This window comes from Triplophysa rosa, linkage group LG5 (genome assembly GCF_024868665.1).
Source record: "Triplophysa rosa linkage group LG5, Trosa_1v2, whole genome shotgun sequence".
NCBI classification, from domain to species: Eukaryota; Metazoa; Chordata; class Actinopteri; order Cypriniformes; family Nemacheilidae; genus Triplophysa; species Triplophysa rosa.
In genome coordinates, this window is record NC_079894.1 from 21,870,172 (window position 1) to 21,882,133 (window position 11,962).

Here is an 11,962-nt window from a genome sequence, read left to right on the forward strand (position 1 = left end):
AAAAAATGAAAAGAAAAGTTAAAGCTAAGATCAATAATAGCTAAAACGAATTATTTTGTTTTATCAAACCATTCATTCCTGTATTTATTTTCATATTATTACATTTATTCGTTTATATATTTATTTATTTATACATTCATTTATTTATAATTTTTGCAGGTTTAGTCCTCCATACTGGTACACACACGTACAAGGAAAATGTGGACCACGGCCAATCAGAGGGGGGTCCGCCCTTCACTATCTCTGATTGGTTTAGACCACGGTGTGTGTCTGTTGTTGAATCACAGGGAGACTTTCAGAGTCGCGGAGACTTTTTTTCTCCCTCGAACGGCTGGTCGCACTGGTGCGACCTCTGATTTTTTTTAGTCGCACCATTGAGAAATAAAGTCGCACTCTAGAGCCCTGTGTTGTTTCATATACATAGGATTGTATTACAGTATAAAGTAATATTTGCTGACTAATCGGTAGAATTTTGTTTGTTGTTGTTCCTGGGTTTTTTCCTACAATACGTACATATTTATCAGTTGTTTCAACACAATAAACAGGAAACAAAGTTTGCAAGATGATTCTTAAACAGTTTGTATTGGGTGGTTGTTAGGATACAGATTTTACACATTCTCTCATGATGTTATACAGATCTGTTTTTAGTTAAGATGTATGAGCGGTAGCTGGAGTATTCCAGTGGATTTTACCAGGACTGATGCAGGGTGGGAAAAATGACCAGTACGTGTTTCATAACTGACTGTTTGGGAAGACTGAGTCATAGTATGTGTGTGTGTACTAGAATAGAACTGCTGCCAAACTCTCAGGGTTATGTATTTTAGTGAAGTGGTTTCTCTAGTCTAGATAGACATTAACTGTCTTTACAGTGTAGCCTTATTTCACACATCGTCATAACACCAACCATGGAGCACATTTTGAGTTATGTTTTCCATACTGGCAGGTTTGGCACTGGTGGCTTTATGTCCTGGGAAATGACTGTAATGTCATATGAGCACAGCTGCTTTGGTCGATTATGTAACCCAAATTAAAATGCCTGTCAGCTGCCTCAGACATTCACCATCTCTCCGGTACAACAGAGTCACATTTGACCAATTCTTCAGTGATTTAAGCCTCGTGTTGTATATTTGATTTAAGTAACTTTTCATGTTATTGTGGTCAAAAAAGGCAGAATATTTCAGCCAAGAATGAAAAAAGAGAGAGCTCGGTCTGTTCTGTTCGTGTCAGGCTGCCCCGTTGTTTTGTGTCTCTCTATTTGGGTCAGAACACCCTTTGATTCCTCTATACAGAATGAGAATCTTTAAAGCAGCTGCGCTGTCAATGCAAACACACTATTTTAACGTATGCAGTATGAAACACAATTGTGATCTTGCTTTTTATAGTACCAGTCTATAAAAACAGTCTATCTCTAAAAGAGAACTGAGAAATGTTATAAAACATCATTACAAGTGCAGCACATCAAAAATACAAACAGCGTTTCATTCATTCATTATTTTTATTTATTTATTTATATACAAGGTCACAGATTTAAAGCCCTTAGGCCACCCTTATCTCTTTAAAACTTCTCTGTCTGTGTTCTGTATCATTCTCTTATGTGTTTATCACTGTTGTTTATGTGATTTCAGAGTAACTACCTTGTGTTTATGGCAGAACTGTTCTGGTGGTGTGAAGTTGTCAAACCGTCTTTTGTTCAGCCACGTACTGTAAATACCAAAGGTGAGGTTCGTCTTGTGTCATTGTGTTGTTAAACATGTATTAATACAATCTAAAGTCATCTGTTTCTGTAGTTTTGGACCCATCACAGACCAATGACATGGCTCCCATAACCAAACAGAACCTGATTCACAGACCCGACAGTCCAGATGAGACCAGGTTTGTATTACAGTTTAAAAGAAACTGTATTCAAGAAACTGTTCAAGAAATTAAAGTTCCAGTGTATGCAATTTACTGGTATCTAGGGGTGAGGTTGCGAATTGCAAACAATGGCTCACTCCACCCTCTCCCTTTTGAAGCACTACAGTAGCTGACACAGAACTAAGACGTTTCCGCTTCTTTGATAAAGAAGATATCATATTTACGTAATGCGCTCTGTAGAGCAGTTTGTCCGTTTAGGGCTACTGTAGAAACAACATGGCGAATTCCATGCAAGGGGACCCGCAGTGTATGTAGATAGAAATAGCTCATTCTAAGATAATAAAAACAAAACGCTTCATTATGTAAGGTCTTTATACACCTCTGAAGACATTTAGTTATGTATATTATATTGCATTTCTGACAGTAGATCCTCCCAAAAAATTACACATTGGACCGTTAAAGATTTTGAGTAAATAATTTAACATCATATACTTTGTCATTTTAATAAAGTCTGATTTTATATTTCAAACTGTTTTGTACCATAGGTCACAACCTAAAACTGACAGCTCAGGTAATTCAATTCATGTTTATTTCTGTAACGCTTTACATAACTTTGCATTTAGCAAAGCAGCTGTGCAGAAAACATAAAATAAATAAATGAACAGAAAATAAATGTTGATTTTCACAGCTGTTATCAGGCGGCCATCCTCCATGTCGTATGTAGACGGGTGTGTGGGGACATGGCCAAAAGAGAAGCGGTTTGTGAATTCTGTGTTCCTCCGTGCATAATATAATCCCAAATGTTTAATATAATTTAATATATGACCATGACATAAACAGTCTCAAGGTTTTACAGGGCGATGGATGAATAAGTCTTTCTTCACCACAGGTCTTCAGCTCATGGGATTTCGTTTGAGATTCCACTCGACGACAACGCAAGTCCATCGTCGGGTCGTGGACTGAGCCGATCGGCGAGCACTGAAGGTTTGAGTTTTAAAGTTCACCACGCTGCTCGAGGCCTGCGGAGGAACCTGTCATTCCAGCCTGTCAATGGAAACGCACATGGTAACATACGCGAAGAAGATGATGAGGAGGCCAGCAGACACCCTGCCAAACAGAGACTGGGAAACCACACTGGGTACATCTGTCATTTCTATTTGTTTTACTTTGCCTTCTTCATCACTTATGGGTTTGATTCCAATGAACACGCATACTAATAAACTGTATACCTTGAATGCACTGTAAGTTACTTTGGATAAAAGCGTCTGAATATTTCATGTTTCAGGTACTCAAACGGTGTGTTGGCAGATGACCGCAGCCCTCCGTATGACCATTGTCCTCAACCCAGCACCCCTAGCATAGAAGAAGCCCTGAAGATCATCCACGACTCCGAGCGACCCCACAGCAGCATGCAACCCCCACCAGATGAAAGCACATTTTTCCTCCACGACCCATCTTCCCCCAACCCCGCTGCTGACCCGAACCACTCTGAGGACTCTCTCTCCAAAGCCCGGCCGGATGACGTGGACCTAAACTCCGCATCTACCGACATGGATACAGGAATCCACGTCCGGACGGAGGATATTCAAGACGGACATGATGAGGATTCCTCTTTGAAGGATTACTCGGATATGGACCAGGACTACGAGGCTCGTTCCTGTCCCCTTCCAGACACGGTGGGTAGTCCATGCCCGACCCTTTTAGGAATGCAGTCTTTGGCCACCAGTATCGCCTCCTCGCTTGGTCCCGCAGTGCGTATGACCAGTTTTGCCGAGCAAAAGTTTCGTAAGCGATGCGATGGGCGCAGCAGCGGTAGTGGTGGTAACACGCCCGAAGGTGCAGAGTTGAACGCAGGAGCCACAAGCTCGGTTACGCCCGTCGATGCTTGCAGCCCTGCTCGGGTCACTTCGCCTCGTGACCCCTCCCACTTGCTGGCATCGGAGATGGTACAGCTAAAAATGAAACTGGAGGAGAAACGCAGGGCCATCGAAGCTCAGAAGAAGAAGGTTGAAGCTGCTTTTACACGTCACAGACAGCGAATGGGCCAGACAGCGTTTCTCAACGTGGTCAGACGGAAAGGAGTTGTGTCACCACTAGTGAGTCACAACGATGCTCCGGATGATCGAGAAAATCAGACCGGTGACCCACAACCCCCAAAGACGCCTTCAAGTTCAAATGAATCTGATTCTAGACTTGAAAGGTGTAGACCAGATGGCGCACCTCCGAAATCTCCTCTGGAGGAGATGGGTGTGGAGGTGGACCTGACGGAGTACACGCGATCCATCGAGCGTCTGAACACGTCTCTCAACTTCCTGCAGACCGAGATGCAGCGGTTGGCTCAGCAGCAGGAACGTATCATGCAGATGAGTGAACATCAAAGCTGGGTAATCTCTCCACCAGATCCGTCGGCACGGAAACAATTTCGAGAGCTGCGCAGCAGCAGCGTGGTGGGACGGGGCTCAGTGGGGTCACTGTCGCCCATCCTGTCATCCACCGGCTCGCCACGTACTACGCACCGATCACCTTCTGCCATCAAAAGGAAGTCTGCGTCTTTCCACGCCAGGACACCACGAACACCACGTCCCAATGAGCTGAAGGTCACCCCCTTTAGCCGCATGCTCAACACCCAACAGTCGGTGGACAGCCTGCCTCGACTCAGACGCGTCTTGCCGAACCAGATGCAAACCACCTCGTTTGCCTATTTGGGACACGATGAAGGTCCTTCAAGCGAGAAGCCACAGAAGCAAGAGTCCAAAGACGAGCAGGTGTCTGGACACGTGAACGAGAAGCAGGGTGAGGAAAAACAGGGAGATGATGAAAATAAGAAGGTGAAACATAAAGATGAACTTAAGAATGCGGCGACATCTGAGGTAGTTTCTCAGCCTATTACGGCGGTCTCGGCCACCGGGAACGCCAATCAAGAAGATTTAGGAAAGAAGGCTCTGATTGAGGTTTCACTCTCAGAACTCAAGCCTTCGGAAGGACATGACGTGGAGAACAGTAAAGAAACAGAAACTGGACTAGAGTCCAGACCAGACCAGAAGATGTGCTGTGGTTTCTTCTACAGGGTGAGACTCTTATAAGATATACGTTGGAAACGTAGAAAGCAGTTGCTCTTACATATTTAAAGAAACGTTTGCTCAAAGGGATAGTTCACCCAAAAACGTTTGTTCGAAACCTGTATAAATGTCTTTGTTCTGAATGTTAGTAACCAAACAGATCTTATCCCCCATTTACTGCCATAGTTGGGAAAATAAATACTATGGGAGTCAATGGCGGATGAGATCTGTTTGGTTACTGACATTCTTCTAAATATATTCCTTTGTGTTTAGCAGAACAAAGACATTTATACAGGTTTAGAACAATCTGAGGGTGAGTAAATGATGACAGAATTGTCATTTTTGGGTGAACTATCCCTTTAACAATTTAAACCTAAAAACATAATATAATTAACATAATTCCAAAGCAAGCAAGACATGCTTTTATTATTACTTATAGCAATGCTGCACAATATTAAAGAAAAATGCATTATGCGACTTGATACAACTTGAGAAATAATGCAGTATATATGCAAGACAATAAAGCTTCAAGTTTGTAAAATCAATTTTAAAATCATTCAGTTATTGCAAATCATTGAAATATTTCGATATTTTTGATACATTGTGGAGCTCATACTTGGTGTTTGTCCAAAATCCCTGAACCACTTTTTAAAATTGTGCTGTGTTCATAATTGGTACCCTAGGAATTTTCACAATACCAGACTTGTGATTTTCTCCTGGCTAACAATAAAACACATGAACAAATAAAAGGACTGTGTGTTGATGGCTTCGTATCCTCTCAGCTGTACAGAGGAGGGATGTAGAAATGATTGAGCTCGTTCTTTTAACAAAGCCCGCTTTCTTTGTTCTAGCACGTGCTGTGGTATAGAGCGGCCTTAGATTCAAACCCATGTGGTTAGCTTTGCGCTTTTTTATATGACTAACTAGTTCAGAGTTGGAATTTGTAAGTAAAAAAGTTTATGTTCTATAGCTAAATGTATATACTTGATGTTGTATGTGCTATAAATATATATATATATATATATATATATATACTGTATATATGTATGTGAATATACAGTATATGTTCTATCTGAACATGAGATTCAGGAGTGCCTTGTGTGTGTTTGTAAATCAGGATGACCAGAAGGGGGAGGATGACATTGCTCAGAAGAAAGCTGCTTTATTGGAGAAAAGGCTGCGGAGGGAGAAAGAGATGCAGCTCAAGAAACAACAACAACAGGAGGCTGAGATAGAGCAGAAGAAAGGAGCAGCGCGGTATGAAAACAACACACACAGTAATACAAAACTGTATACTACACAATGCACAAAAAATACACAGACACACAACACAATAATAGAATCTGTGAAATGGCTCTATTTTATCAGTTAATACAAGCTAAAGTAAATGCATTTATTCACTGCTTACATGAACAGACTAAAAACGGACGAGGAACATCAGAAGAAGGAAGATGAGAAGGAAAGGCGAGACTTTATTAAAAATGAGTATATGAGGAAGAAGCAGCTCAAACTGATGAATGACATGGATAGTGTTATTAAGCCCCGCCCCCCGAGTGTCAAGCAAAAGAAGCCACGCCCCAAATCTATGCACAGGGACATAATGGAGTCTCCAAAATTTCCAGCGCGGACTGCAACAGGTACGCTGCAAAATCCAGATTGATCCAGCTTTGGTGAATATGTAATTTATGTTCAGAATATTTTTACTAAGCATCTGTTTTCAGTATTAAATATGTTATGTAGTAGCTTTGTTTGTAGTTCAGAAACCCAGACTGGCTTATAAAACATATTGTTTGTAAATCATATGCAGATACATGTACTGTGTTTTCATCTTTAGGGTCACGGCCACGCGGATACTCTGTGTCCAGCTTGTCACTCGCCTCCCTTAACTTGGCAGACAATGAGAGCATCCAGTCAGATAAGAGAACATCCAGGTGAGACCATTTCTCCTGTCCAATTTATTGACATGACTTACAAAGTTTGTTGTTGTAATACTGACACGCATCTATTCCTCTGACGCAAAGTCTTGTCTGTAACCCGCTGTCTTTGCTCTGTATGGTATCTTTGTCTTTTCTTTGTGCTGGTTGCTCAGAGGCAGCAGACTGTCGCCTGGCAGTCTGTGTTTCTTTCTGAGCTCTCCTAAAGGGAGAAAAGGAAGGTCAGTCAGCATCACACTCGTGTCATCTCCTCACAGGGCTGACGGCTGTCATTTCAGCTTGGACGCTGGTTAAATTCATGCTGTGTGTTTGGACATTGAATCAATTTTATGAAATTATCATATTATGGTTTTGATTATGGTTTTGGATAATCAATTGTAAAAATTTGTAAATTAAACTCATATAAATTGTTGTGTAACATTATCAGATTTTATTTAACACGACAGTTTTTGTTTATTTGATTTTCTTGTGACTTCATTTTTGGGGGGGGGTTTCTGTTAAAATTGACTACAGCAACAACATTTTGCCTATTGCATAAGCTTATAAGCTTTAAAATTTCACATATTTTTTATGAGGCTTAGCATGACATTGTGTCGTAACTAGGTGTGTTATGATGTAATCCATATTGAGTCAGTATCGGTGTTGGGTGTAACTAGTTACTAAGTAATTAGTTACTGTAATTTAATTTCTTTTCCCTTGAAAAAGTAAAGTAAGGGATTACTCTTATTTTTTCGGTAATTTAATTAGTTACTTTTGATGTAATTAAACTAAATACTCTGTGTAATATATGTGTGTGCAATAGTGGAATTGACCGTGCTTTAATGTATAATTCTCACATTTGTAATACTTTGGTCAGTTAATTATAATACTTTATGTAGATTTATATTATTTATTTGAATGAATTAAAAGAGCCGTTTCATGCCTATCCTTGAATCACTTAACTAATCAAGGTTGATATAGGATATAGAAAGTAATTAGTAATAAGTAACTAAATACTTTTTGGAGAGAGTAATTTGTACAGTAATCTAATTACACTATTGAATATGTAATTAGTAACTAGTAATTAATTACTTTTTCAGAGTAACTTACCCAACACTGGTCAGTATGGTTTAGTCAGTGGTTATGAATTTTGTCATATAATGCACGATTTTTACTAGTTAATACTTTATTAGCTACACATTAATAATACAGTAATTGGGAATTTTCCATTTTAACAAAACACACATAAATAAATAAAACAAAAACCTTTATGTGTATACTGAAAGTTCATTGTTGCTAGAAACTAAACGTGCGACACCTGGTTAAGACGCAGTGTGATGAGTTTGTCTCTGCTATTTCATCAATGCTTTGCTTTAGTGCTTTTCTTAACCCTTCAGCTTCTCAGCATCAGTGTGTGGAGTTATCATGCATTCTGATACACTGTCGTTTTGTGGGCGGTGTATTTGTTGATTATATATATGAAAAGCTTCCCTTCCTTTTTCAGTAGAAAAAAAGTGGTCACCTGTTAAGTTACAATGGTAGTCATCATGAAAGAGTTGCTTATAGAATGTGTGTTCTTCCTCAGGCCTGATTCTGCAGAGGGCTGCTTGTCACCGTGTCCGTCGGTCAGTGGTAATGGAGAGAACTGGGAGCTGGAGTCAACGACATCATCTGCAGCATCCAACACAGAGTATACAGGTGGGCTGAGGACATGACACTTTAACACCAACACTGAACCTGTGGTTAGGATCTTGATCTGCAATATTCTTTAAGTATTATCTGTAATAAAACACAAGTTTGGGATGTTTGCCTACGAGTGACACTGAAACTTTAACACAGCCAGTAGAAATGTGGTCTTCATAAAAACAGAACTTTCAAACAGGAATGTATTTTTTATGTGAACTATAGTCTCTTCTGAATCTTAAAGTATATTTGTCCTCTGTAGGGCCAAAGTTGTATAAGGAGCCCAGTGCTAGGTCAAATAAATACATCATCCAGAATGCACTGGCTCACTGCTGCCTCGCAGGCCGAGTCAATGAAGGACAGAAGAACAAGATCCTGGAGGTAAGTACTGAATAGCTTGTGGGTAAACAGATTTGCTTTTGATATTTGTCAAGTTTTCTCTTCATGGGTTTGATTCCCAGAGAACCAATAAATTGATAAGTTGTATTGTCTTGTGGTGCCATCCCAAAAAGGTAAAAAATCTCTCTCACGTACCTTCTCGGGATCGGTTCCACATTTATGGAATGATCTGCCCGCTGCTACAAGATCAGCAGATTCTGTAGCCATCTTTTAAAACCGTCTGAAAATACATCTCTTCCGTCAGCACCTGACCGATCAGTTCTGACTTCTATCTCTTTTCTACTCTTTCTAAAAAAAAAAAAAAAACTTAGCTCTGTATACTGTGGTAGGCTATGTGAGACCGGTTTTCTTTTATTGCACTTATGCTTTTTGTTGTCCTTATGTTGTTCCAATTGCTTCCATTGTTTCCCTCATCTGTAAGTCGCTGTGGATAAAAGTGTCTGCTAAATGACTAAATGTAATGTAAATGTAATGTACTGTATATAATTGGATAATTCACAATAAACTTAAATTAAAATTGTAAATATAAAGAGATAAATATACAGCAAAATCTGAAAATGTATTTATTAATTATTAGTTATTTTTGTGTTTTTTATTTTTGGGGGGCTTTTTAATTTCATTCTTTAGAGTATTGTACAGTGACGTATCAAACTTAAACCCATGTCCCCTGGAGCCAACAGCTCTTATGCGTGTGGACCATGTGCACAGATTACAGCTCTACGGCTATGACCTTTTTTCTGTGTGTTTTTCTTTTCTTAAAGGGGTCATATGGCGCGAACACGTGTTTTTCTGTGTCTTTGGTGTGTTGCCCATGCATGTATTAGACACGTAAAATTGCAAAAATGAAAGTGTTGGAACAAAAGATGCATTCTATCTAAAAGCGAATGCTCACCCAGACCTGCCTGAAACGCCTCGTGTAACCACACCCCCACAAATCCACGTCAGTTCGTGGTATGATTTGTATACACAAGTAAGGTGGGTGTACCTGTCAGTACAATTGCTTTGGAACCTGTTGTTCCAAATATGGTAAGAGGCGTTACATTTCCCTCACACGCTTGCAGTATTCGACCAATCACTACGCACTGGTTAACTGGCCAATCATAGCACACCTCGCTTTTCAGAGCGATGAGCTTTGTAAAAAATCTGCTCGTTTCAGAGAGGCGGGGCAAAGAGGAGATACAAACATGCACAGTATGTGGAAAATACAGCGTTTTTGAACCTTAAATTGTGTATACACATTGCAGTATGTCTAAAACAAACGATAATATTTGTTTTAGCCGTGTCATATGACCCCTTTAATAACTTGTACTTTATTGTGTATAGAGTGCTGGATTGTGTTATAGCCTAAATGGTATAGTAATTTTTATAACTGTAAGTATCTGCATATTTTTACAGGAAATGGAGAAAACACAAGCCAACAACTTCCTGATTCTGTTCCGGGACTCTGGCTGTCAGTTTCGCTCTCTGTACACATATTACCCAGAGGCGGAGGAGATCAACAAGCTAGCTGGCATCGGGCCCAAGACCATCACACCTAAAATGATCGAGAATCTTTATAAATATAGCTCGGACAAGAAACAGTTTAGCAAAATACCCGCCAAGACCATGTCGGCTAGCGTGGATGCCATCACCATCTACGACCACCTCTGGCAGAACAAGAAACAGAACACACCCAAGAAACTTTTTAAATAAGGGACAGATACCGGGAACTTTGAATTGTTCCTGCCTAGTGGTGCAACCTGAATGTAGAGAAAACACTTTTGCAAGCTTTTACTTCATTTTTATGTTAAACTTTTGTGGCCTTATGCTTGTCTTGTCGCGTCTCTTTTGCTACAGTACGCTTACAGCACAGTTATTGAGTTTATGAGCATTGCATTGTATGAAGATACACGACCCGCCTCTAGGTGTAAGAGACCATTAGGGACGTGTTACACTTGAAGACTAACTTCTCTGAAGGTCATGCAGTTGTATGGCAGTATTTCATGTACTGGAACCTCAGAAACTCACTGTGTTATTTAATGTCTGAGTTTGTTTATATTTGGGATAAGATTTGTAATGCTTGTTGCACATTTACTTCTAGTTCGGAGGAGCGTGTGTATGTGTGTGTGTACATGTATCTAAACACATTAGCTTTAGAAATATAAAATACATTCCTTGATAAATTGCTGTCACTTGTAGTATCTCAGCCTAAAATGTTTGAAACATGCATCTTAGAATTACAGTCAAGTTTATTTGGCTGTTTAAGTAAAGAGGAGACATTATGGATTATCAAAAAATGAAGCTTTTGGTGCATATTACTGGTAAATAATGTCGTAACACATTTTTAATTATAAAGTGCATTTTAATGAGCTGGGACATTTTGACGGCTGTTGTCTGGTGATGTTTTGTCTCCAGATGCAAAAGAATTGCAAGACATTTGTTATTTTTACTAAGTGAAGTAAATCATCGTTTGAATTTATTGATGCTGTACAGATATAGTTTTTCATACTAAGCCTATTTTTTAAGCCATTGAATATTAATATTTTTCATATGAACAGATAATGTTTAATAGGTCCAAGTATGGGTAATTCGTATCAGTGAGCGATCGCTGAGTGATGAAAGCAGAAGAAAATGAGAGCTGTTTGTTTTTACATGATGTTTAATCTTTTTGCAAGTCACGTCCGCTTTGTCCATCATACGCTTTTGTCTGTTTGTATTTGAATGTTAACCTCAACATAAATACAGATTTACATCTCAAAGTCTTTGACGAGTTTCATCATTTCTTTCCTTGTAATTTAATATTACTTTGTGATTACATTTGTGATTTAGTGGGGAATTGTAGGTAAAGGCTGATGTATGATCATTATTATTAGATAAATTCACAATAATTCTAAAAAGTAGTGTTAGTAGCTGCCACATTGTTAGTGAACATTTCTCAGGGTGGGATTATTTCTTAAAGGAATAGTTTACCCAAAAATGAAAAAATTGTCATCATTTGCTCTCCCTCAAGTTGCTAAAACTGTATACATTTCTTTGTTGTGCTGAACACAAATGAAGATGTTGTAATGAAAGTTT

General features: G+C 39.3%; 1 protein-coding gene across 2 annotated transcripts in view; it reads left to right on the forward strand.

The window, feature by feature from the left end:
* The window catches only part of camsap2b (calmodulin regulated spectrin-associated protein family, member 2b), a 35,518-nt gene extending 23,875 nt beyond the window's left edge, over positions 1–11,643 (forward strand). The window contains exons 7-19 of one of the 2 annotated variants that reach the window (XM_057335001.1): positions 1,626–1,716; positions 1,788–1,872; positions 2,400–2,425; positions 2,543–2,612; positions 2,744–2,992; positions 3,140–4,922; positions 6,031–6,170; positions 6,330–6,550; positions 6,748–6,844; positions 7,003–7,068; positions 8,412–8,524; positions 8,772–8,890; positions 10,304–11,643. In XM_057335001.1, the coding sequence (XP_057190984.1) occupies positions 1,626–1,716; positions 1,788–1,872; positions 2,400–2,425; positions 2,543–2,612; positions 2,744–2,992; positions 3,140–4,922; positions 6,031–6,170; positions 6,330–6,550; positions 6,748–6,844; positions 7,003–7,068; positions 8,412–8,524; positions 8,772–8,890; positions 10,304–10,600 (3,357 nt within the window). In that variant the 3' untranslated portion in view covers positions 10,601–11,643. The remainder of the gene's footprint in view (positions 1–1,625; positions 1,717–1,787; positions 1,873–2,399; positions 2,426–2,542; positions 2,613–2,743; positions 2,993–3,139; positions 4,923–6,030; positions 6,171–6,329; positions 6,551–6,747; positions 6,845–7,002; positions 7,069–8,411; positions 8,525–8,771; positions 8,891–10,303) is intronic. The other variant, XM_057335002.1, reaches the window with a different exon arrangement.
* The last annotated feature ends 319 nt before the right edge of the window (positions 11,644–11,962 follow it).